Source organism: Dipteris shenzhenensis, chromosome 29 (genome assembly GCF_047967505.1).
Source record: "Dipteris shenzhenensis isolate YYH24624 ecotype China chromosome 29, Dip_SZ_1.0, whole genome shotgun sequence".
NCBI classification, from domain to species: domain Eukaryota; kingdom Viridiplantae; phylum Streptophyta; class Polypodiopsida; order Gleicheniales; family Dipteridaceae; genus Dipteris; species Dipteris shenzhenensis.
Window position 1 is genome coordinate 32,778,429 of NC_141624.1, and position 25,747 is coordinate 32,804,175.

Consider the following 25,747-nt stretch of genomic DNA (forward strand, 5'->3'; position numbering starts at 1 on the left):
ACACATGCCATACATTTAGTCACCTTCTTTCTCCAAGTACATAACATACATACTTAAAAATCATCCCCTTATTTCTCTAAATGCATAGCATACATGCCATAAATTCAACCACCACCTCTCTTTGCCCATAAATTTGGCACCCTCTTTCTACCATCACCCCCCCCCCCCTTTCATCCAAATGCATAACTTACATGCCATAATTTTAGCTGCCTTCTCCCATACATCCAAATGCAAAAACATGCATGCCATAAATTTAGCCACCTTCTTTCTCTATATGCCTAACATATGTGCCATAAATTCAACCACCTTCGTTTTCCAAGTGCATAACATATGTGCCATAAATTCAACCTCTTATTTCTCCAAATGCATACCATAAATTTACCATAAAAGGACATACCTTTAATATCACTAAACATGGAATCCATGAGTCCAAGGAAACTTGGATCTTCACTCATCATTTTCTTTCCCGCCATGTCCTTGTTGTTGCTAGCCATCTTGATCATGCACAACATAAGCATAAAAGAGTATAGTTATTGTAAGAATCAAATAAAAACACACAAAAGAGCAATAGATATTGAAAAGGAAATCAAATACCAATATGTACCAAATCCTTTTTATAATTCCTTGAATGATGTTAGCTTCATCTCAAAGATGAACAATTCTAAGATTGCCACATGATAGGAACTATCTAGGATTTGCCCTCAATTACCATGTTCTTAGTCTTGATAACTTTCTACGTCTCATTGATTAAACACAATTCATTTGTAGATATTGATTAATAATCTACTCAATTATAGTTCTATGATGGACATACATCAACAATGACATTATGATTGTCCAATAGTGGTCACAAATCTTAAAGCATAAGTAGTTGTATCATGAAGAAATCCATTCCTTAGTACTAGTGGTAACATGTGCCACCAATGCATTAATAAATCATGAATAAGCTATATAATATTACTTGATTTCTTGCAACTTATAATTCTTAATCTATGCATCATTGGTTAATAAAAATGAGTGCATGGCTCTACCTTGTATAAAAGTAAAGAGTTGAATAAAAGGCTTTAGGTTTGTCTTGGAACTAGACATGATACTTACCTTCTCATGAATATAGAAGTAAAACGATGAGTATTGGCCACATTTTATTAGTGGTATGCATTATATGCATCAACATAGCCATATATCAATCTTGAAAATCATATTCATCTTGATCAACATCATCATACTCACGACCACCTTTGATTAACATCTAGCTTCTTCATCTTCAATACATGTTATACAAGTTTTGATAGCTAACGGTTCTCTTTATCATCTTTGATTGAGTTTTAGCCTCATCATATTCAATATCTGTGATTCAAGTTTAGCTAGCTAAATGTTATCTTTATAATCTCTATAATTCAAGTTTGGCCTCTTCATGATTGAATGGTTGGATTCTAGTCCTTATAATCCTTAATAGATGCCAATACGCCAAACAAACATAATTAGCCATAGTATCTCTAGGATTAAAGATACAGGAAGAAGGACAATCCAATTCACATGAAAGATTTCTTGAGTGCTTGATGAGGCAAATTGCCTCAAAGTAGATTAGACAATGTCTTTCTATCTTGAACATAGTGAGTGAATAATGCTACAATTTATGTAAGGTCAACACTAAGTAAAGTAGCATTCAAATCAACAAGCAACATTTTCATCAATCAAAGATCATCGTAGTAGCGAATCTTTCTATCAATATTTTTCATCAAGTACTATTCTAGCAATGTTATCAACATTCAATGTTTGGAAGTACAAGTTGAAGGCCTATTCTTGACCAAGCATCTTAATTATAGGTCAAGAGTTATTGAATCAACAAGGGGATATGTCATCAGCAAGGGGTTTAATATGTTTGTATATATAGCCATTCATGTATTTCCATATACATCTTTGTTTCAATGGTCATACATGTTTCAATGTGGATGATACGTATGTGAAGGATGAACGCCGCACATACCCTAACATCTGTATGTCCCACCTACAAAGCTTCACATGCATTGGATGTTGGACCTTTTAAGCTTATGCATAGAATATCCCTAGTCAATTACTGGTCTTAGATTACTCATTCATTATTAAATTATTAAAAAAATTAATCTTATGTTTTTGAAATTTTATTTTGAGATATAGTTTTATCATAGAAAGTTTGAGAGAATTGAACCTGACATTTAAACAACCAAATTGCCATTGTGCATCATGCATTTTGTAGCTTATGAACTGATTCACCCTTTATTATTATTATTTCTTCTTAAATTGTACTTTTATCTTAGAGAACATAATAATATAATTGAGAATTTTGTTTGAATATAATTACTTGCATTGTTGTTTTCATTAACATTTAAATTTAAATATCAAATTCACATTGCACACTATATTTTTATCATTACACATTGTATGTTTATTAGTATGCATTAGGCAATTCTAGTATTGTCCTTAGAAATCATTCGATTTCATTTAAAATTCTTTTAATGCTTATTGAATGTATAGAATAAATAAAATAGCATTTAAAAGATATAATCAAGATAAACATCCTGATGTGATGGAAGAGTTGTAGCAATAGGAAGAGTCCACAGTGGCAACAGAAAGCAAGGTGAGTTGTGACAACAATCTTACGCAAGAAGGGCCAACGCTAGAGGCAGAATTGCAACACTTGTCAAAGGCACTCTATGCTGACAAATAAAGTGGAACAGTCGAGACTATGTGTCAAGTGGTCGACCATTATCTCTAAAGATGAAGAACACATTGGATGTGGCTAGTAGCACCCGGAAATACATGGCACCTGCTCTCCTCTCAAGTAACCTTGGAGTCTATTCAATCCGGAGTGGTCGTTTTTAGTTATAGATGAACCAAGATGGATTTGTGTTTTCCTAACATGTGAAGCTTTGGAGAGCCTCGTGACCACCTTATGCTTTGCTCTCACAAGCCTAAAAGCTCGACTTACTACAATGATAAAACTTCCATTTTCCTAAGGTTAGAGAGGCACGTAACGCTGGCTAAGTGGAGAGTGAGAATATTACGTGCTCTGCTTTGGACATCCTGTAATGATAGTTGCATTTTTGTGCTATCCACAGTCTACTGAAAGATCTAAGAATGTTGGAATCATCCCGCTCAATGACACACATAGATCCTCTTAGGCTCAGATTGGCAAGTTTTCGAGATATTGTCTCTAAGATCAGAATTTGAATTTCACCTAGTGCCTTGCTTGTAGTGATTTTACCAGTGTTTGACGATGTTTATGACAATTGATATTCAGGTAATATGCAAGTATCTTATTTATTCACGAGACTTATCCTCGGCGCTAATATTTTGGACGTTTATATTCTTAGTGTTAATATTCTTAGCGCTATCTTGGTACCCAGGGAAGGGCCCATTCCCTTGAATTATAACTCTTTGGGAAAGGAAGCACGCCACCAAAATTGCTTGTTTTCAATCTAAATTCTTACAACATTCCTCTCTTTTAACGATGCGAGGGAGCAAGGAAATCCAAGATAGAAGAATGACGACACCTTTATTTCATATGGTTGTAGTCCATATGACAATATTGTATAGACTGCAATGAGGATCGGTTATTGTATCACCTTATTCAAGTGTTTTTTGGACTTTAGCTTCCAAAATATGGACATCATGAAGTCAATAATAAATCACCACCCTTGACATTTGCAGGGAGGATCGGTTCCTAACAGACCATGTGTCGCGTCTCATGTCCAACATTTTACTCATCCACTTTTCTCCTTAAAAAATTGATAAAATACTAGGATTCAAGTTCAACTTTGAGCTAGCAACTGCGTGCTCCACGACGAAAAGGGTGCCTACCGCAAAACTAGTTCTGTTTTTCCCTCACCATCACTCATCCCATCACTCGGTTGTATCGAGGGGCAGGGTGCCTTGGACGAGTAAGCGGAGGGGCAGATGTGGTGATCGAACGTAGACACCCACCGGAGACAGTCACACGCGTATTCAACCACCATACAAAAACCACCCTACCATACCGAGCCGAGGGGGGCGAACTTCGATACCCACTTTGATACTTAAGGTGAAGGGTATTGTGATTGTTGTTTAATCTTTGGGTTAAAGTTAAGAAAAGAAGATTAGAGAAGAGCTTTGATATAGGGAGAGGCTGTGAAAGCTACATGACTGTTTTTCTCATCACTTGTCCATTCGCGTAAAGATCTCAACTTCCACCAGTTTCTCTCCAGGTTCTTGCCTCCTTCTCGCCTTACAACCATCTTTTAGTTATGCAATTTTGTTCTCATCACTCTTTTACATCATGTAGAATTGATTGCAGAATCTCAATCCCGTGTTTGCACAATGGGGATCATTGAAAAGATCAAAGAGATAGAAGCCGAGATGGCACGCACTCAAAAGAATAAGGCTACTGGTAATCTTCAAGCTCCTTGCCTTTGGAATGAATCCTATTCTGAACTTATCGTGAATTTCAATGGAGTAGTGTCTTTTCGGTAGCATCATTGACATAAGAATTTTGTTCATCTTCAATTTATTTTCGTAGTCTTGAAGGAAAATCAGGTGCGTTACTGATCTCGGTTTTGGCTTAGGATTTCAATGATGTCCTTTTTGGCCACATCTAAGGTCAAGATCCGTTATTAACACATAGACGCTCACTTGTTCAGAATATCATTTGGGGCAGCTGAAGGCCAAGCTTGCTAAGCTGAGAACTCAACTACTCGAGCCACCGAAGGTTTGTCACCATCGGTTTTTCGTTCACTAAACGAAGTTAGGGACACATTATGCTCTAACTTTCTCAGGCCCGTGACACGATAGGGCTCAGCAGGTGCAGGAGACGGCTTTGAAGTAACAAAATTTGGTCATGGTCGAGTTGCTCTCATTGGCTTTCCAAGGTACGATATGCTATGTCATGGCTTTACAGATTTTAGCAGTTCCCTCCTTTATTACCTGGGGAAGGCAGCGTCTTGTCTACCTCTAAGCAAGACCTCCATGGGATGCGTTATTTTTCTTGCAGCATCGTTTTCTATCTCTGCACCCTGTTGGTTGGATTGACATCGTTTCGCTTAATGTATGCTGAGGAGTCTTTTAATTTGCTGTGCAGTGTGGGCAAATCAACTCTTTTGACGCTTCTGACGGGGACACACTCTGAGGCAGCATCTTATGAGTTTACCACGTTGACTTGTATTCCAGGCATCATACATTATAATGATGCTAAAATTCAACTGCTCGATCTTCCTGGAATCATAGAGGGAGCTTCTGAAGGCAAGGGTAGAGGACGCCAAGTAGGTGTCTTTCACTGCTATACATGCACTCACATCCACTGAAATTCCAGGGGGCTTGGATTCCTCATTTGGATTGGGAATATTTGCTTTAAAAGAGAGGGAGAGAGAGATATGCATCCTTGGGATTAATACTTCAGTTTTTTGCAACAGCAGAACTAACTAGACTCTGAAAAATGTTTAAGAAATGAGAGTGGAAGCAAATTTAGGATTAAAATTGGTGCGTGAATGTGGATATATGCAGGAAGAGAGTAAGTGCTTATATTGTTAGCAATACAAAGCACAGTTGTGTTCACAACATTTGTATCTATCGGTTCAATACATGGTGAACTGAGGCCACCCTTGGTAAATTTCAACTACTCCCTCTAATTTCCCAAAATGTTACTAAACTTTGGGAATCGGAGCTTGAGAGACTTCACTCCTGATTCCTCTTAACTTTGGAACTGCATTACCTTAATCCATTTACTGGGAGAGAACGGATCTCTTATGTAGACACCTTGCAGAAATCCTTGTACCATGATGATGTATTTCTCAGCAGGAAAATATGTCCATAAACAGAAGATGTGCAGAATTTGTGCGTCTCCTTTTCAACTTCTAACTGGATTGAAACCATCAAGAGTTAAATGTCCCATCATCCTTTTCTTGAGTGTATTCCTCCGGATCTCAAGTAACAGCCTCTAAGTCAACATGAGAGGCCAGATCCAACTCTTGCAGCTTTTCCTCAACCAACTTTGGGGGATCTACAATACTTTCCGAATCAGAATTGCGACTAAGTGAGCATCTTTCAAGAACAGTTTGCACTCGAAAAAGCACCAAACTATCTTGATGGTCACTAGTAGACCTTGTACATTTACAAGCTCCTGTGCACTCTAAAAGCTATGATCGGCTTCCATACAGCTATAGATTTGGCAATCAGTTCCTGAGGGCTAGCTCAAGCTGATCCTTACTGGTTATGTTTGGTCTGTGAGTTGTAGGGTCAAACTAATAGTCAAAGATAAGGCTTTGTCAAGATGCTTGATGAGGTGTGCAAGGGAACTAGGGATCTTAAGATTCCCTTATGCTTGAGTATTTGCTATGGGAAGCTACCTAGGAATAATTAATGAGCATAGCAATTAATGGTAACGGGGAGACAAGCATGCCTTGTGGGGAGAAGCATAAGGGGTTGACACTTGGCAAGATGCTAAGTAGGGGTCAAGAGGGTCAACATGCATGAAGATAAGGATCACAAAAATACACAAGTGGTATATGAAGTTGATGTTGACCGTTCATTTATGTTGAATGGCTAGGAGGCGCCTTGCCCTTGTGCACCTGTGTTTGTTCTAGGCTTTGATGAGGGATTTGCTGGTCAATTTGTGGGCCAGACCCTTGGAGACCAAATCCTTCAACCACGCTGCAAGAGTATATGCCCTTGGCTGCAATGCAGGGTACCTGATGCACATGGTTATGCAATCCATGCACTTTCCAACTCATGATGGTCCAGCTTATGGTCAAGAGGGGTGGTGACCTTCCTGGAACTAGAGGCCTAATTGGAGCCTTCCAATCTAATCAAGTTTGAGGCAGGTTTGGAAGGAAAATAGTTTAAATCCATGCGATATCTCACTAAGGCATAAGTCTTCAATGTTGAAGCTGAAACCTTGAGCCTCTAAGTAATTTAATTCAAAGGCCAAAATGGCACATTTCAGTTGAGTATGAATGTCTAGCCAAACCGATATCATGAGCCTCCCTATCTGTGGACAAAGAGGAGCTCATGCCATTTCCCACAATAATCCATGGAGCTATCCTGTGGAGCCCAACCAATGGTCAAGCATGTGCGTGATCTAACCTTCTAGCTGCAAGTCTACTAGCGTCGAATCCACTCTTCCTTCCTTGTGGTTGCAAACATGAATCCTCAAAAGGGTAAAGGATTTGCTTGATTGCTCCCATCTAGCCCTTGCTAGAGGTTGGAGGAAGATGACCTCCAAAGTGTGTAGGTGGTTTTGTGGCACTACATGTGATCCCAAAGGCCTAGACACTAGAACTGTGCTAGCAATCTCTTAGCGAGGCTGCAAGTCTTCACTATGGGTTTGCCTAGAAGCAATAGGGGCTGAAGTGTGATGGGAGCCATGTTTGTGTGGAAGAAAAGACTTGAGATGTGAGAGGGGAGTAGGGGTGAGGTGGTGGGGTACTGGCTGGGGGAGAGAGATGTGTGACGGCGAGAAGAGTTGGGTGGGGCTTGGAGGGCCGGGGAGGGGTGGTGTGATTAGGGAGTGATGGATGAGAAGGAAGGGGTGTGTGTGTGTGTATGTGTATAGGCTCTCCATGCATCTGTTTGGGGAGGGCGGGAGGGATTTAGGGAGTGAGGGGACAAATGGGGAGGGTTGGGGGGGTCTTGGCTTTCTGTGCATTCGGTCCAGGGGGGGGGCTAGGCTCTCTGTGCATCTGATCTAGGGAGGGTTGGTCTCCAAAACAAGGGGTTAAGAATTAATTTACAAGGTAAAAAAAGAAACCCCTTTGGAAGGTATGAAAATCTTCAGGGGTCCACTTCTATAACATCCTTTGTTAACTAATAAGTGGGTATCCTTTGCAGCTCTTGTTGGGTCGGTAGATGAGGTTTGTCTCACACACTTCCTTACGGTGGTATGTCCTATCAATAATCTAGTAAATTAGGGTAAGAACTTGGCCAACTTGCCTATACTCCGCCCTAGCCAGTGTGCAACCTCTGCTTGATCACAAAGATCTTCTCCAGTCAATGCCTCCATATGATCTCTGCTAGGAAGGCCTTTGAATCCTTTACAATTGAATGCAGCTTTGGGACCCGTCACCCATCAAAACCAAAGTTGTGGTTGGGGGGGTCTCTAGAATATTGCCAAGTGGGTATCAATCAATAAGAGGATATCCTTGTAGTCTTTGGGAGGCTAGGGAATCTCAAGGTGATTGAAACTAGAAGGAATGGGTGCTTGGTTTCATCCTCCTTCAGAAAGACCTACATTGGAAATTGTACTGAAAGAGAGGGAATTGTAGGCAAGCTAGGGGCGAGGATGGTTATGATTAGAATGAACTGGGGCGAGGATGGCTATGATTAGAACAAATTGGGGTGAGGATGGCTGAGACTAGAACGAACAGTGGCAAGGATGGATATGGCTAGAACGAACAAGGGCGAGGACGGCTATGACTAGAACGAATAGGGGGCGAGGATGGCTTTGACTAGAACGAACATGTTGATCTTACCTTCCCTTTCCAATTAGTTATTCTTTGTTTGGATGCCTTGTTTGTCTCTGTATACCAGCTTGCCTATGCTCTTTGCACTCTTCATTGTATGAACCATTCCCTTGGTGGCTTTCTCATGGACTTGACTGTGCAAGGAAATCAATATTGTGTAGCTAAGCAAATGGAATGAGTGAGAAATTAGGCTTTAGTGTCTAGAATGGGTTTGCTTGTCTATATTTGCAGAGAGAGCGAGCTACAAGAAGTTGTGGTCTAGGCGTGGTATGTTGAGTTAGTGACTGTGAAGGAGGTTTGGTTGGGTGGGGATAGTTACAGGGTGAAGGATAGGTGAGTGATCAACTCTTGGTATGAGGTGGTGAACTTTGAGGTCAGACATTTGTGAGGTGAAGGCAGGAGACCCCATGACATAGTCTCCCACACTGTTACCACCTCATCTCTTTGATCCTGGCCATCTTTGCAAACCACATTTTACACGATAATCTAATGTGTGGTGCACATGTCCTATAGGTGTCTCCCATACTGTGTAATCGTGGTGCCAGTATGTGTATACTTTGAGATGTGTTTGAACTTTCCTACTACACTATCATATAAAGGAATACAAAAAGATGTACTAATGTCTTGGGGAGGCCTCGCGGTCTTATGAGACAAGGTACAACCAAGAAAAGTAACTCATACAAGCCGCTATGCGTGAGGCAAAGGGCTTGCTGAGGCCCTTGCTGAGTGCTATACCAAGAACTCAAACCTAATACATCGTGTATCTCTCTCAGTCAGGTCATCTCACGTTGTGGTGGTGGGGGGTGTGGTTGCCATGATCTCTGTATCCGGTGAGCCATATTGAGAGTGACAACTTGACTCTGGCGGTCTCCTCTAAGCGGGGCTGATATGGGCTGAACTTCCATCGTGCTCTGCATTGTGCGTGGTTTGTGTCTCTGGCTCCGCAGCCCCACGTCATCTCTTCCTAATGATCCACTGTACCCTTATATCAGCTAGCTCCTCCTCCTCTATATTAAAAAAAAGCTAGCGCCTCCACTTTGCTATGCCATGCGGTTGACTCAACTGCATAGAAATATGTGACAAGTCATTGTGCTCGCTCTATCTCTATCTCCTGCAGCATTGTCACCTCTTGCTGTCTCATCTACCTCAGTAGGGTCTCTCTGTGTCACCTCATCTCAACAGATAGACACCGACACAAACCTGGTCATGAAAGTGGACCGGCCAAGAGAGAGGCCCAAAACCATATCCTTCCTGAAAGAGACAGTGGTATCGTCCACGGATCTCATAATAGACCCGGCAAGTACATAGGAAGTGCTCCTCTATCTCCATCTCCTTCAATGTGCATAGTCTGTAGATCTGCTGCTCTCTGGGTGTGCTTGCGGCTCTCCGTGCCTCAATCCTCAGCTGATGGGACAAGTCCCACATCTTTCCAATGGCTATCCTCAATGCGTGTGAGACTCTATCATCCAGGTATTGAGGTCTGATGAAGTGGACGTGATAGAACTTGATCTTGGTGGGGAACTCTTGGCCCGCCCACCTGCCCCCCCAATCGTATGATGGGTATCTAAGCTGTACTGGAAGGGGGGGAGTGGGTCCATTTGAATACCCTGACTCACAAACCATCTTGATATGCGTGCACACCAGGCCATACTAACTTCTCTCTAAGTTAGCCGTCTAGATGACTCTAGTGCCAACGTTGGTCGTCTCCAACTATGCAAAGCCCAAACCTCTGTGAAGATATGTTACTGCCTGAAAGATGGCATCAATCTGGAGTGTTGTCACGATGAACTCTGCCTGTACTATTTGATGATGAATTGAGAGAGAAAGAAAGAAAGAAAGATGTATCAAAGTTCGTAGGAGGCCTCGTGGGCCTATGGGACAAAGTACAAAAATTTATACAAGCCTCAATAGGCTGGAGCAAAGGGTGCACTAGGGCCCTTGCTGAGTACTATAAAAGCTCAATAGCTCGAGCAAAAATCAAATATATACTGAAGCAGACTGAGAGCTGGGACTTAGGAACTGAAGCCCGGCGCCATGGTGGCTCGTCTGTGAGCGGTAAAAATATCTCAGATCTGCGTTTGTCGGGCTTTCCCACATTGTGGTGGGGGGAGGAGGCGTGGTCTCCTCGATCTTTGATATCATTGGGCTATGTTCAGAGTGACGCCTCGTCTCAGGTGCCTCCCTTGAGGAAAGGTGTGATAGGCCAGACCTCAATAGAGTGTAATCTAGTCGCTCTCCGTGTCGCGAGTGGTCTTAGCGTCTCTCTCTCTCTCTCTCAGCAACACTGTGTCGGCTCTCTCGACTGATCCAAATTGCCTGCTATCAGCTAGCTCCTCCTCCTCCACCCCGCTGTACCTTGGACCTGACTCAAATGCTTTGTGACGTGTCGCTGTGCTCGGTCAGCCTCTGTATCTTGTGGTCTGGTTGTCTCTTGCTGCTCTCTAAGCTGTCGTAGTAGTGTCTCCCTGTGTTGGCGCATCTCAAGTAGATAGAGCCCAATGCAGACCTGGTCATGGAAGTGGATTAGTGCTCCCCTCCTGGTAGAGAGAGTGGTCTCGTCCCTGGATCTCAAGTAAGCTGGGCAAGAACAAAGAAAATGCTCCTCTGTCTCAACCACTCCCAATGTGCATAGTATACAGATCCACTGCTCAGTGGGTATACCTGCTGCTCTCCCCGCCTTAATCCTCTGCTGATGGGATGAAACCCGCATCTGTCCAATGGCAATCCTCAGTGCATGTGAGACTCCTTTGTCCTCGAGATACCGGGGTCTGATGATGAATCCCTCCTTCGCGATACCCTCAGGGTAGAACTGGGTCATGATAGAACTGGTTCTTGGTGGGGAGCTCTTGACCCCCCCCCCCCCGGTCCAAAGTCTGAGATGTATGGAGCTGGAGGAGATCTAATCGTATGATACGGTTAATCTAACCGTATGATACGGTTAATCTCATCTCGTGGGATCGACTCAGGAGGTGCATCCATACTGTACTGAAAGGGGGGAAGCCTGTCCATCTGAATACCATGTGGATATATGTGCATACCATGTGTCTGCCCCGCTTTCTGCTAGTTGTCTGGAGAGAGAGAGAGAGAGAGAGTCTTTCTTATGCTGTGTTACCTTGGCAGGTTATTGCAGTGGCGAAATCTTCTGATTTGGTGTTGATGGTCCTTGATGCTTCTAAGGTACATGTCTTTCAGGCAATGTAAATAATACTTAACAGCTGCTTGATTTGTGGACATTATAGGTACAGTAAATTGGATGTTTGTAGAAGACATGTAGAAGTTAATGGTCTTAAGCAAACTAATCAAACGTGACTGTGTTGGGGGAAATTTTAGGTCTTTATGATAGCATTCAGCAAAGACCTCAGATGTCATGCATCAGTGCTAGCTAAGATCTCTTTGACTTACTCAGCAGTAATATTTTTTCCTGGCGTATCTATTGTTCACATGAAACACGTTTATAGCTGAGCCTTGGACGATAAATGTGCTCTGAATATAATTTTATCCTTGGCCATGTTTAAATACGCCAAGAGCTGTATTTCTAAACCCAATACATGGTTAGGTCTGAACAGCTTCTGTATATGCTTGCTTTGTTACCTCTCTAACAACTCTTTGCAAAAATGTTAGCTTTGTCATGCTATGCTGCATTGATTGAAGCTTGGGTCCCTCTTGGTAGTTGTCCCCCATAATGCTTGTATCCCGTACTCATTAACTGGTTAGCCAGCCTAGTTTGGCCAATAAAAGTAAATTGGACACCGTTGGCTACAAATTTGCGGGCCAACTTGCTTGGCATCTCACACTGCTTATCTGCTGCCATTTGGCTGTATGTGCCTGATTGCTTTGAAAGCTTGCCAATTGCCTCTGTTATTTAGTCAGATTTGCTCTGATATCACTATGTTGCACCATCCGTGGAACCACAGGTTTCCTTAAGCAAGCCCTTCAAGCTTGAACCTGTGTGTATCCCTTCCTGCATATGCTTCCTGTTAGAAATCAGAAATGGAGATCTTGAACAAGGACCAGTAGAGTAGAACAGTAAGGTATGTAAAGTAGATTCCTCCAAAGACGGACAAAACCTGGTACAAAAGGTGTGCTCACTGTGCCACCATGTAGCATATAGGGTACTGCCTAGATGTGGAACCCTGGCAGCTCAGAACTTTCTTCTACCTCCTCCTGGCACCTTTAAAACCCTGTCAGCCTGCTTGCTCCCCTGCTTCTGGCCTTCCTGTTGCTCTGGATACAGCACATAAACAAGTCCAGAATGACCTCGATTCCTCCCTGATGCTCTGATATGAAGCCAATATAAGGCATGCAGTGAATGGATGACTGCCCCCTCCTGGGGGCCTATTGATAGGGTATTTAGCCCGCTTACATGGTAGGCTGCCTGCACTCCCTGATCTGCCCATGTGGCTCTCCCCAGATCTTCCCACATGGCCTCTCTCGGAACCCAACCATTCTGCTGGTTCACCTCCCCCATGTCCTCTCTTTTGAGGGCTCACAGGTGGAGAGGCGACCACAATAATCCCAACACTTCATGCTGACCCAGATTCTAGCCAAATTGTCATGTGCCTCCTCACAATAAGTATATTTACAAGACTACAAGCACATGAACTAGGAATACTCCACACTGATGTAGGGATCTGACAGAATGTTGCTGCACGAGTCTGGGTCACATGAACTACTCAGCTCGTCCAAGACTGATGCTCAGTGAAGGTCTGGGATGGATTAGGATGAGCTGGAGGTGGTCCCGATTTACTAACAGACACTATGGCATCGGTTAGTTGGTAGACATGAGGACCTCTACAGTGTTTCCTCATTTGTACCAGAGGCATAGATAAGAAAACCGTAAACATAAATTGATTATGCGCAGGACTTTATAGTTACACAGTTACAGAACCCCTGATTACTAATGTTATATACTTCTTCTATGCTGTACTCTTTTCCATTTCAGCTCAGAATTTTGGTGGGAGCTTGGGTAAGGTTCTTTTTCTTCCAATAATCTCCGTTACCCTCTAAAGTGCAAAACTCTCCGTTACCTTGTATTGTATATTTACTAAACTGAAGATATTTAACATACTGGAACAAAAACTAAGTCAAAGTGATCATTTCATATTTAGAATTGCAATGGCCTGTGTCCTATCTCTTGTGGGTATTTTTTGCTATGTTGGTTTTTTTCTCTGGTTTCTCTCATTTGATGAAGTAATCTGAACGAATCATGAAAGATGCCAAGGACCAAAAGCCCTTTGTCATTTTACTTTCTTTTTGAATCACAGAGTGAGGGTCATAGACAGATTTTAACAAACGAGTTGGAAGCAGTGGGATTGCGACTCAATAAAAGGCCTCCCCAGGTCTGACTCCTATAAGTTTGTTTTTGCTCATGTATGTTTGCATTCACATGTAATTATGTTTATCTTTACTGCAGATGGATGAGGGTCTATTAACCTTTTTTCCTGTTGGCTTTTTCATGGTTCTTTCTCTAGATCTATTTTAAAAAGAAAAAAACTGGTGGGATTTCGTTCAACAGTACATTACCTCTCACAAATGTGGATGAAAAGCTCTGCTACCAGATACTGCACGAGTACAAGATTCACAATGCAGAGGTGAGTATTTTATAAAAGCCAAGGTTCATAATGCAGAGGTGAGCATGCTTTCATGTCATAGTTATTGACATTTTGAGAATCAAGATCGTTTTGTACCTTGCATAACCTTGAGATCTTGTTTACTGGTTTGCTTGTGTGATATCATATGTTGTGTTTTTGATGAGTTGGAGGCTGAATGCTTTTTTAATGCAGGTTTTATTCAAAGAGGACGCCACCGTTGACGATTTTATTGATGTTATTGAGGGGAACCGAAAGTACATTAAATGCGTTTATGTCTACAATAAGATTGATGTGGTTGGTATTGATGATGTGGACAGATTAGCCCGTCAACCAAATTCCATAGTTATAAGTTGTAATCTCAAGGTTTGTGACAGAACTACTTTTTTATTGCTCCAATCAGAATATTAAGATCAATGTTTGAAGGCAGTCATATGTTTCAATGACAGTTACAATAAGGTGGTGATAGTTTCCCTCATGTTCTCAACTCATGTCCATCTGTTTATTTTTTATTTGAACTTTATAGTTGAACCTAGATAGACTGTTGGCAAAAATGTGGGAGCAGATGGGCCTTGTTCGAGTATACACAAAGCCTCAAGGCCAACAGCCTGATTTCTCGGAGCCAGTCGTCTTATCAACTGTAATTACATTTCTCAGATGTCTCCCAATTGTTTGTGTTCTCTACTGAACTGGTAGTGATCTGTGGTTTTTCATAATGGTGCACCATTCTTGTGAGATGTGCATTTCTTAGGCATAGTTGATGGCATGCCCTCTTTATGGCATTCTCTGTGAGATGTGCATTTCCAGGTCATGCCCACTTTGTTGGCATTGAAGTAAAAGATTTTGACCTCATCTTTTCTTGCTTCCTTAGGACAGAGGTGGCTGCTCAGTGGAGGACTTTTGTAACCACATACACAGAAATTTACTGAAGGATGTGAAGTATGTGCTGATCTGGGGTACTAGTTCAAAGCACTATCCACAACGATGTGGGATTTCTCATATCCTTAACGACGAGGATGTGGTTCAAATTGTAAAGAAGAAGGTGAGTGATGCCTCTCCTTTTCGCCCCATCTGTGTTGCTTCACTTGTAAGCATCATAATGTGGACAATTTTGAACAGGAAAAAGAGGAGGATGGAGGAAGGGGCAGATTCAAATCACACTCAACCGGTCCTGCACGAATATCTGACAGGGAAAAGAAGGCACCCCTTAAAACCTAGAGGACCCATGGCCTGCTCCTTTTTATAACACCTTTAGTTGAGGGGCTTCAGTGAATCTTAATCCATATTTAAGCTGGATCTATGCCTGATTCTGATCCTGGAGGGAAAATGTCCATTGTGCTCCCTTACATTATATATGAATATGGACAGTTCTGTATATTGTCAGAAATGCAGAGATTTCAAGTCTGGCTTGAGTATGAAGCAAAATTGGCTGATATGCCATTGCCTTGCCTCCCCTCACAGGGAAGATATCGATAATTATTTGTTATGATTGTCAATTTTCCGTCCTCTTTTGGTCATATTAAGTTTTACAGAGGTCAAAGTGGTTTCATTGTATGTATTTAAAGCTTGAATGTATTTTTCTTTCCTTTCTTTCATCAACATTTAAGACAATCTTCTTGCTAGCACACATCAAATCACAAGAGCAACAAATGTAGTCAGTAGACTTCTTGCAACACAATTTGATGCTGATCATATGATAAATTGGGCGTGAAGCCAGATGGTAGTCTTCGAGATTTCCCCAGTACTCAATTTCCATGTAGTTGGAAGGTCTGCTAGTTTTTTTCTTGGTTGAAATGATAATCTTTTATCACTTGAATAATCACAATGCCTGTTAGCTCAACGTCTAGAAGTTCAAAAGCACTGCCACCACAGTAGGGAAAGGCAGAAGTGATGAGGCTGTGTGGAAATGTGCCCATTAAACCCTCATTGGGTAGAAGAACCGAGTTTTGTGTGGGTGACAGCTAACCACTGTCACGAGAACTAGTAGAGAGAATGTGAAAGTCATGGAGTGTCTTGTCATTGGGTGCACCACCAACCAGAACCAGCTATCACAACAGCTAATGGCTTGTCACCATAACTAGCAGAGAGCATAGAATTATTTTGTTATTGGGCAACACAACAGCAAGGAGATGCAATCACAGGTTTGCAGGCTTGGTTCCGTTTCTTAATAAAGTCAAGGTATTTCAAATTTGGCAAACTAGGAAGAGCTTGACCTGATGATAGGAATGGGAAGGAGCTGCTTCAAACATGAGGTGATAGAATGCCTGTACGAAAAAATGATTAGGGATGCCTCAGTACTCAACCTTGAACTACAACTATTAGAGTGACATAAAAACATGCTGTATTCAAGGTAGTGCATATCTAAAATTGCAAGTAAGAAATGCCAACATCCAATTTAGAATGCTGAGGACTCAACATTGAACTACAGTTACAAGAGAGAAAAACACGTTGTATTAAAGTTGTGCTTATCTATACTTGCAAATAGGAAATCTAATTCGAGATATCAAATTTTGGGGTGGGAATAAAGTAGTCTCCAATGTCTTATCACCTAATAGAAAAAATGTAAGTTGACCAAGTGTTGATCCAAAAATTGGCCTACAAATCAAAATGTTAAGTGGCAAGGTGTTTAAAGTAAGAGTTGTCTTGGCTTTGTTTTAAAGGATGAATCAAGGTTAATATGAAGTAACACCCCTATTGAAGCTTGACATGGGGATGCAACCTAAGATACCATTGCCTCCTTTTGGTGGCAATGTTTTGACCAAATGTGGGCCTTTCCTTCCTAAACAAAGCTTCCAAATGGAACAAAGCGAGTGATGACCTCTCCAAGCTCATCTAGTCTAATGAGCGTCCCTCAACGAAACCACTCTTAAATAGATTTTCTCTTTGTAGGGGCAAGGAAGAGGGGGGAGGAAAGGGGAAGTTGATATGCCCTTAATATGTTGCAATATATTTAAGCAAGGTCATGTGAGGAGAGGTAGTGATTTTGAGAGTAGTAAAGCTACTTTGGATGTGCTCTATTTTGGTAACATTTTGGTGGGTTAACATTTTTAATCTCTCCTGCTTTTCATTTGGGCCTGTTGAATCCATAGCTTTTTAAATGTAATTGTTCTAGCCAATCATTTGCCAATGTCCATTTGGACATATATTATTATAGCCAATCATTTGCTTGTCAACACCAGCCTTTATCCTAACTCCTTGCTTGAGATACAAAATCAATTACCTTATGCATACGCTACGCTATAACATGTGGATAAAATGGAGGGATTATTATCATGTTTGCAAATGTGATCTATCAACCCAAGATCAATGAAAATCACCATCCAAGGATTAGTGTCTTGATTTTTCTTGCAATAATTACATTTTAAGGATACAAATTAGTTAAAATGCTAGCATTGAGCTCAAGGGATTTGTCTATCAACAATATTGTGTTGCCAATTCCATGATCACAAACATGGCAGCTTGAAAGTTACTATCTCCTGACCATTCTAGTTATAATGACAAGTACACTTGAACTCACATCCAGATAGCTACTCCACTTCAAATTCAAGAGTACTAGAGGTAACCTTTGCATTACCCTAACAGAGTTGGGCCACCATTATGTTTCCTCTTAAGAAATTCATGCTACCTTACCTTATATAGTTTAATTGACATTGCATGCCATTTCAACTCATACAAGCATCATGACCTAGTTTGAAGATGTTGAAAAAGAGCATGTTTAAGGTCCATCAAGTCCAATACGGCAATCGTACACATGGATTCTCCATATGTAGTTTTCTTCTTTTCTTTTCTTTTTTGCTTTTCCAGTATAGGCATAGAAAAAGTTGTTTCAAGAAGGTCATCGAATCAACCATGGTCTTTGGTGGCTTTAGCTATTGGTATCAAAATCAAAAGAAGCAATGTTAAGAAAAAATAAAAAGGTACTTAGTGTCTTAGAGAAGCTAAGGGCCATTGGAAGTTGCACAAGCTTTATTTGTGTTTGATTGACTCACTCCATTTCTACATGGGTAATAAGATGCCAATGCATTTGAATCCAAATGTGTCCATGTATTAGCCTTTCAATTAAATCAAGGAGTACACAAATCAAGCCATAAGGTTTTCAGTTTATGGGCACACATGATCCGCTAGTAGGAAAGTGCATGATAATCTATAATGATACCCTTTCCTAGGAGGCAATTATATCGTTGAAAGCGAAACCTTTTTTATGGGCTTGTGTATCGTAGTCTAATTTTGTCCATGAAGTAACACTTGGTTTGTTGGGTCCTCTTCCTACTAATTATGCCCTTGTCTCTTGAACTATCAAAATTTGAAGAAGAGATGTATGCCGGCGATCCACTCCGAAAGGAGATTTGTGAGAAGGCGTGTTATGTGAGGAGTATTTTAAAGGATGGAAGGAACCTCTACCTCTCATGTGGTATAACCTGTGAATATAAATTTGTAATGGCAATGAAGTGGCTTGCAATAATTGATATGATGTTAGGGTGTTTGGAGCATTTTAAAAAATAACGAAGTTGTAATAAGAACATGATGATCCATGTGACTTGTATCATAGGAAGAGATGGTAAGGTGGTAGCATCATCAAAGTAGGTTGCACATGTTTCCCAACATTATGTGAGTTAGTGATGAGGACTTGACAACTATAAGAAAATACAAACATACACCTCGCCCAAGGGGGGGAATGAATGGCAATACCATCCTATAAGAAACCAAGTGTTTAAAGTATTGTTTGTGAGTTCAATGCTTTCAAACTTACCATGGAAGCATATAAGTATGGAAACATAAAAAAGGTGTAGTGTAGATTCTCCCAAACATTACTTTGTGGTATAGACAAATAATTTGGAACGATTGCTGGTGATTTCACCTATAACTTTTCAGGAAAGGCATGTTATACCTATGAATATCCTCTATGAGCTGCTTGTGGGATGTTATGATTTGTTCTGATCTAGACCCTCTTCCTATGAATTGTGTGCAGAGGTACGATTTTGGATTATAATTTATTACACTAACAGGTAGAGGTTGGATTTATGGGAAAAAGGAGAATTTTTATAAAGCAAAGTTATAGTAGAACCTTATCACCCTTTTCATCCTTATCTTTGATGGTTTTATCCCCTCTTCTTTAGATATAAATAAAGCAATAATAATATTTGTTCACTGCACATGTGTAAATGTATAGCAAGGTCTCACCAACTGTTTTTTGTGCTTCCCAGCAAGGCACTTAAGCATTTTCCTAGAATTAAAAACATGATAGCAAAGGAGATGGACAGCAACATGAATGGAATTGATCACGTTTAGATGAAATAAGCTGAAACATAACACTATCAATTAGGAGCAAATCTAATAAATGGAAAGTGAATACTACCTAGTGTAACAATCTTTTTGAACCTAGAACACTACAAATATAAAATTTGCACAAAAGCGAACACTTGCAAAGATAGTTGAAATGCTCTGCAAGCAAGGTTATGGATTAAAGCAATAAGCTATAGTTTTTTTACAATATAGCCTTGCTATGTAATGCTACATTTCTTCAAGCACGATCAATTTGATAGTTCTACTACATTGTAGGGGCTTTGGTTTATTACTCTATGTGATGTTGCTCATAGAGCTACAATGTTATTCTTTGGCTTTTGAATTCTGATCATATCTATGTTGAAGTCACTAGTGATCAATGCAGAGTATTATGTGAGTGTTGAGCACATTAGTCCTTCAAAATGTAACATCAATGCATGTAGTGTGCTATGGCTATGTCAAGACCCAAAGAGACATTTGCATCTAATGAGTGGAGACAAAGTTACCTTGTTAGCGCTTGAGGCTATGTGCAGTGTTGAAAATGAGTTCTGTATAAAAAGATTCTGAATAGTGAGGAAAACAAGGTTTGAACTAGTGTTGCATCAAGTGAAGAGGCCAATTTGCAAGGCATTTAGTGCCACCCTTGCTTGGAGACCTGGCACACGTTGGATTTGCTTGTATATTTAGGGGAACCTTAAAAGACTCCCTTAGCTCAATGCAACTTAAAGGTGTGAGATGAGTGAAGAGTATGTGCAGTTCACTATTAATCATGATGTGAATTTTCTCAAAAAGCACAGGCATTACGGAATAGGAAATTGACGTCGGGTGGCTCTTTACTGGTAGGAAATAAGTAAAGGCGATTCCTAACCATCAACATAGGGGGGAGAGAGCGAGACACATGTCATGCATTGAAAGAAGCTTGAAATCGATCGAAGGGTGGGCACTATCAAGTTTTTCTAGTCGCACGATGAGCAATCACATCCACTGGCACACAAAAAGCACTATTTGTGAGCCATAGGATAATTTTTCAGGCGATAAAAGGGTGAGTCTTTATAACCATTAGATCTAAGTTTGATCTAACGATGCAGCTTATTTTGCACTAATGGTCTGTGTCAGAGACGCATGTGGTGTGTGTGTCAGCGCCTTAGCTGCGCAGTCTGTGCAGCCGATTGATTTTGATTGCATGCCGGGTTTTACAAAAGGTATTCGGTATCATGAACTTTCATCGTTTTAAGATCAATAGTGTGTATTGATCCAAAAGTGGGGATTGTTCTTCTATCAACCCCTGCCGTTGATAGATATGAATGCCACAAAGTTATGTATACTTGTTGTGCGAAGGCTAAACACAAGTAAGAAAATTGTAGAAAGACGCTGTATGATGCAACCACCATAATTCAATCCTAAAGCTCACAAGATTTCTAAGGGAAAAGCTGGATTTGGAGCTAAAGTTCTCACAATTTCTAAGGGAAAAGTAGTGAATGCAACGTCCACATCAAAAATCGATAATTGCCTAGGAGACCTTGGATCATTACAATATGCTACTAAATAGACATTCCCATACGAAACTTAATAATCTTGGGGCAAGGAAATGATTTAATTGTAATTGGTACTTAGCCTAAAGCATCACTCTCATACGAGCATAACTATTTGAGATGGATTACAGATCAACAACCGATGATGATTCAAAATTCACAACAAGTGAATCTGGTTTGGGTGATGTTTACAAAATCTTCAAGAATGAGATGGAAGAAATGTCTTTCAATGTACCCAAGGATAAATACCCCATTGTAAGAGAAGTAGATGTGAGGACCCTCAATCTAAAGGGGTGAGGAACATTCAAATAGGAGCACATTTGGACTCCATTATGCAAGGACAACTCATAATGCTATGCAAGGAATTTGTAGATTTCTTTTCTTGGACTTATAAAGATCTCATGTATTGAGGGTGGTGCATGAGATTCCCTTGAATCCTAATGCAAAACTAGTTTGATAGACTTGCCGAAGGTTGGCCGACAAGCTTCAAACCATTATGCTATGCTAACATAATGTAGCCTTTGGAGGTTGGACTCATTTTTCCAATAAGGTATCAAAATTGTGATTTCCAAATGTAGTAGTCTCTAAGAAGAGGTCAATTGCAGTAAAAGTATGTGTCAATTATAGGAATTTAAAAAAGGTGACAGTGCTAAATTTGTAACCTCTACCTTTTATCGATTATATATTTGGTCATCTAGCTACTAGAAATGAGGTACACAATTTCATGGATCGTATAGCAGGGTATAACAAGATAACAGTGGCACCCAAGATAAGCTTTAAAAAACATCTACCTCCATCTTTGGAGTCTTTGGGAGCATGTCAAAACTTTCAAGTTGCAAAATGCTCTAGGAACCTACCAAAGGTTCATGAACGATTATTTTGTGAGTATAATGATCTAAATTTTTTTCATGGATGACCTGATGCTAGTTACTACTCCCTCGAATCACATCGATAGTCTATGCAGTGTGTTCATAAACTCTCAATATCATTGTATTGCACTAAATCCCAAGAAGTGCATGTATTGATATGTTTTTGGGGAATGCTATTATCTATAGGGGGAATTGCAATTGAGAAGGTTGAGAGACTAAGGGAGTTGCATACTCCATGTGGTGTGACCCAATTACCTTACCTAGTTGTTTAAGAGGAATGAGGAGTTCAATAGGGTAAAAGGACATGATTGAGTTTTTGAAGAGCTCAGATTAAAGCTAGGAAAAGTACCCATTTTAGTTCTGGTAGATTATTGTGTTAAATTCTTCATGTTCATAGTAGTAGGGCCACAAAAAATTACATGATAATTAGGCTAGTACCATGACCCAAAGATGTATCATCCTATAGTTTTTATGGTCAAAAGATTTTACATATTGAGATGCATTAAGCTTGAGCTGAGATATTGTCTTTTCATAATCTATTTCACTAAAAAATTGCAACATTATATCTTGAAATCAAAGACCATTTTCTTTGTTAAAATTGAGGCCTTGAAGTGAATGATGAAAAAACTAAAGTCTCCAGATATATTGATGAAATGGATAGTAATTCTAAAATAATTGAATCATGAATTGGGAACAAAATTGCCGCGATTATAGCAAATACAAGATCGTTGGGTGATTGGTGATGACCCAATAATTGATGAATTTACGGAGCAATTGGCCTCCATGAAATCGAGTGGAGACGAGCCAAATTGGACCAATGAATATTTATTCAAGATTGATAGGATTTTGAAAGAAATTAAAAGGGTATGACGATAGTCAAAAGCCTATGTTAGTAATCTAGGCACACGGATTTAGTATAATGGGTGGAATGTTTTGCAAAAAAGTCATAAAGGTGTGTACACAAATATGTGACCAAGAGTGAGATCCCCCTACTCCTATGGGAATTCCATAAGTTTTCCTATGGTATGGAGGATGACATCTTAGAGGAAGGGCATATAGTTTTGAGAGAGGTGAAGGTCAAAGAGAGGGAGGTGCAAATGCAAACAACTTTTAATTTACCAATGTGATTGGGGGGTAGGCCATCCTATCATATACCTTAACAAAATCAATCTTCATGAAGCAAATGCCTTGTCCCTCTTCTCCCCTAATTTTATCCCTTCCCACACTATTATTATGGCTTCCATGGTGTTCTTGCCTTTGATGAAACCTTCTGGTCTTTTATCTTGAGTTTCAAGGCTAATGCCTTGGTTATAACTCATGTCCAACATTGTGTGAGGTTAGCAATTGGATATGAGCTCCCTTTGACCACCTTCAGCATTGATCTAACCATACTAATATTAACTCTCAAATCTAGATATCCCTGAAGGATGGTCTCTTCCCAAAGGTCCAATAGCCTTGGGCCTAGTGTTTCCCAAAATGAGAGGTATATGTCTACTAGAATGCCATCTTCCTCTAGAGTCTTCTTTGGGACCACTGAATTAGCAGCTTCTTTTTACTCTTCCAAAGCAATAGGTTTATCCAAAAAGTTTGCATTAAAACTGGGAATTCCCTTTGGTCTCACCTAACTACACCTTTCTCTAGTATTAATTTTGTAGTACTGAGGACTTCTTACTCCCCTAATTGCTTTTAAAAATGATCAAGAACCTCCCTTACAATATCTTTCTCTTGTGAAGCCTCCCATGGCCAAGTTGCGGTTAATGGTTTGTACTCTAACCCCTTTGCATTAAAGAGATCCATAAGGTAGGGTTGTCCTTTGTCCCCCCTTCTATTTGCCATTGCTACAAATGCTTTGGGTTGGTTAATACAGGATGGGGATGATTATGGAGAGGTAAAGGGCATCTAGGTACCTAATGGTAGAGAGGTGATCTATCAATAGTTCATAGATGATGCCAATTATTACTTCTCTTAATCATGAAGGGACAATCGGGGGGATATTGTATTTCTTGAATATTTTTTGCCTAGCCTCAAGATCCCCACTGAATCATTGTAAGACAAGTGTATATGCATTAAGGTCCACGTCCTCAGTTTTTGAAAACTCAAGAGTGTAAAGAATCCAAAAGGGGTTCCTTCCAAGTTGTTGGTGGATTCCAATAGGATTTCAATGCTCAATGAAGGCACATTGGGAGTGGGTAGTTGAAAAGATTAAGAAAAAGCTACGTAGATGACAAGGTCTTCAGCCCTAGCCCTCCATCCCAAGAAGACAAGGTTTGCACACTGCCCAAGCCCAAAGGAGGGGTGGGGAGTTTCGATTTAGATTAGTTTCTTGCTCACTTCATGGTTGGATAAGTGGGTCATAAAAGATTTCCAACACAAGGCTGAAGGCTCCATCCTCTAAGGAGGCATTTTAATCATACTAGGCTTGCTAGATGTAAATCTAGAAGAATTATAGTCATATCCAATTTTTTTGGCAATAATCCATGTATTAATACAGGCTTGGTATTGTAGAGAGCCATGTGAAAAGGGTGATAAATAGTTAAGAAACTTTAGTATTTGGAAGTGCTGCACTAGAAAAATTGGCACTTTCACATCTAAGGATTCTATTCATTCTCAATAATATGAAAAAAAAAGAGGCTGTAGGATGGGGATCTGAAACATGTAACATGTTATATGAACAAGAATGGCATATGCCTTTGGGAAGAGTTGTGGAATAGAAGGGATCAATGTTGGCTCTCAGACAGAGTAGTGCAAAAATACAAAGTGAACAAGTTTGAAATTCTCTTTATTAAAACAAAGATGCAAATCTAGAATAGGTATTCCCTGGGTTAGATGGAGGGTAGATAGAATGAGGCCTTGCACAAATTCCATTGGAAGGATTAGAAACACTTACTCCCAGTCCCCATCATGTTCAACCATAAGAAAATTTGTGATTTGTTAAATAAAAAATGGCTAAGGAGAGACGACATGAAGCTATGGAGGTATAGATTTACAAAAATATGGGACAAGAATTTACCTAAAAAGTAGCCATGTTTTGTTATGGCTAATTATTCATAAGGCTATTGGACAGGGACTATGGCTGTTTATTAGTCAAGGGCCTCCAACTTGCCATTGTTGTTACAATGCCTTAAAGAATAGTGCTCAATTATTTCTTAACTGTAGGTTCTCTATTGGGATCTAGACCAAGTCTTGATAGATTCATGGTTGCTCACACCTTGCCTATAACATGGCTCTTTTGGGAGACAAACCCTTTAGATTGCAAGGGAATGGAAGATCATGAGAAGTCAAATATTATGGCTCATTTGGCTTCATGAAATTATATGGTTTTAATTAAGTCTTTGTTTGATGTTGTGCCACTAATGATGAATTGGTGGGTGACTGTAGGAGCAACAAAAGATCAATGATGAAAGAGTGTGATGCGTTCATTGATTAGAATACAAAATCAGGTTGGTGGCCCGTGCTCACGTACTTGTTACCAAAGATATTTTGAATCTGCTCATGGCATGCTTCAAAAACAATACAAGCATCTAGATACCATTTTTAGGTCCCTACCCAAGCATGAATGAAGGGATTATCCCATTTGGCTTGAAAACTTATATGTTGTGTAGTAGATCTTGTGACTTGAGTCTCCTTTACAACTAGTTTTTGCTAGTTTTTGGGATCAATGGTCCTTTTGGCCTTTTGGAATCATGGGCCAAAGTGCCATTGTAAAGGCATTGTTGTCTTGTTCATATCACAAATAAAATACCCTCTTTCTTAGAAAAAAAAAGATTCAATTATTTGATGTTTTTATGCTAACCATTGGTATTTGTCACATTATGAGGTAGTATAGTTGTTCGATGGAGCTAAGGAATTGTAAAATGAAGGATAGATTAGGATTGTTCTTTGTACTACAATAGGGAGGAATATCATAGTGTGAGATGTGTTGGTTTTAACAATACAAAACAATATGAGCAATTGGAGGTCCTAGATTGGAAGACTTTGGATAGCAACTAGGGTTTAAATCACTCATT

The 25,747-nt window shown here is 40.2% G+C and overlaps 1 protein-coding gene across 3 annotated transcripts; it reads left to right on the forward strand.

Annotated features, from left to right (window-relative positions):
* Nucleotides 1–4,100: 4,100 nt before the first annotated feature.
* Nucleotides 4,101–15,604, forward strand: LOC147882727 (developmentally-regulated G protein 2). Of its 3 annotated transcripts, none has more exons than XM_087400262.1 (12): nucleotides 4,101–4,223; nucleotides 4,313–4,405; nucleotides 4,656–4,723; nucleotides 4,807–4,883; nucleotides 5,093–5,273; nucleotides 11,589–11,645; nucleotides 13,733–13,807; nucleotides 13,940–14,059; nucleotides 14,252–14,422; nucleotides 14,583–14,696; nucleotides 14,928–15,098; nucleotides 15,176–15,604. In XM_087400262.1, exons 2-12 carry the CDS (start codon nucleotides 4,336–4,338, stop codon nucleotides 15,272–15,274), a joined length of 1,203 nt encoding a protein of 400 aa, XP_087256388.1. In that variant the 5' UTR covers nucleotides 4,101–4,223; nucleotides 4,313–4,335; the 3' UTR covers nucleotides 15,275–15,604. The 3 variants fall into 3 exon arrangements, with proteins under 3 accessions (XP_087256388.1, XP_087256390.1, XP_087256389.1); XM_087400263.1 differs by having other exon boundaries at nucleotides 4,103–4,223; nucleotides 4,301–4,405; XM_087400264.1 differs by lacking the exon at nucleotides 15,176–15,604 and having other exon boundaries at nucleotides 14,933–15,099.
* The last annotated feature ends 10,143 nt before the right edge of the window (nucleotides 15,605–25,747 follow it).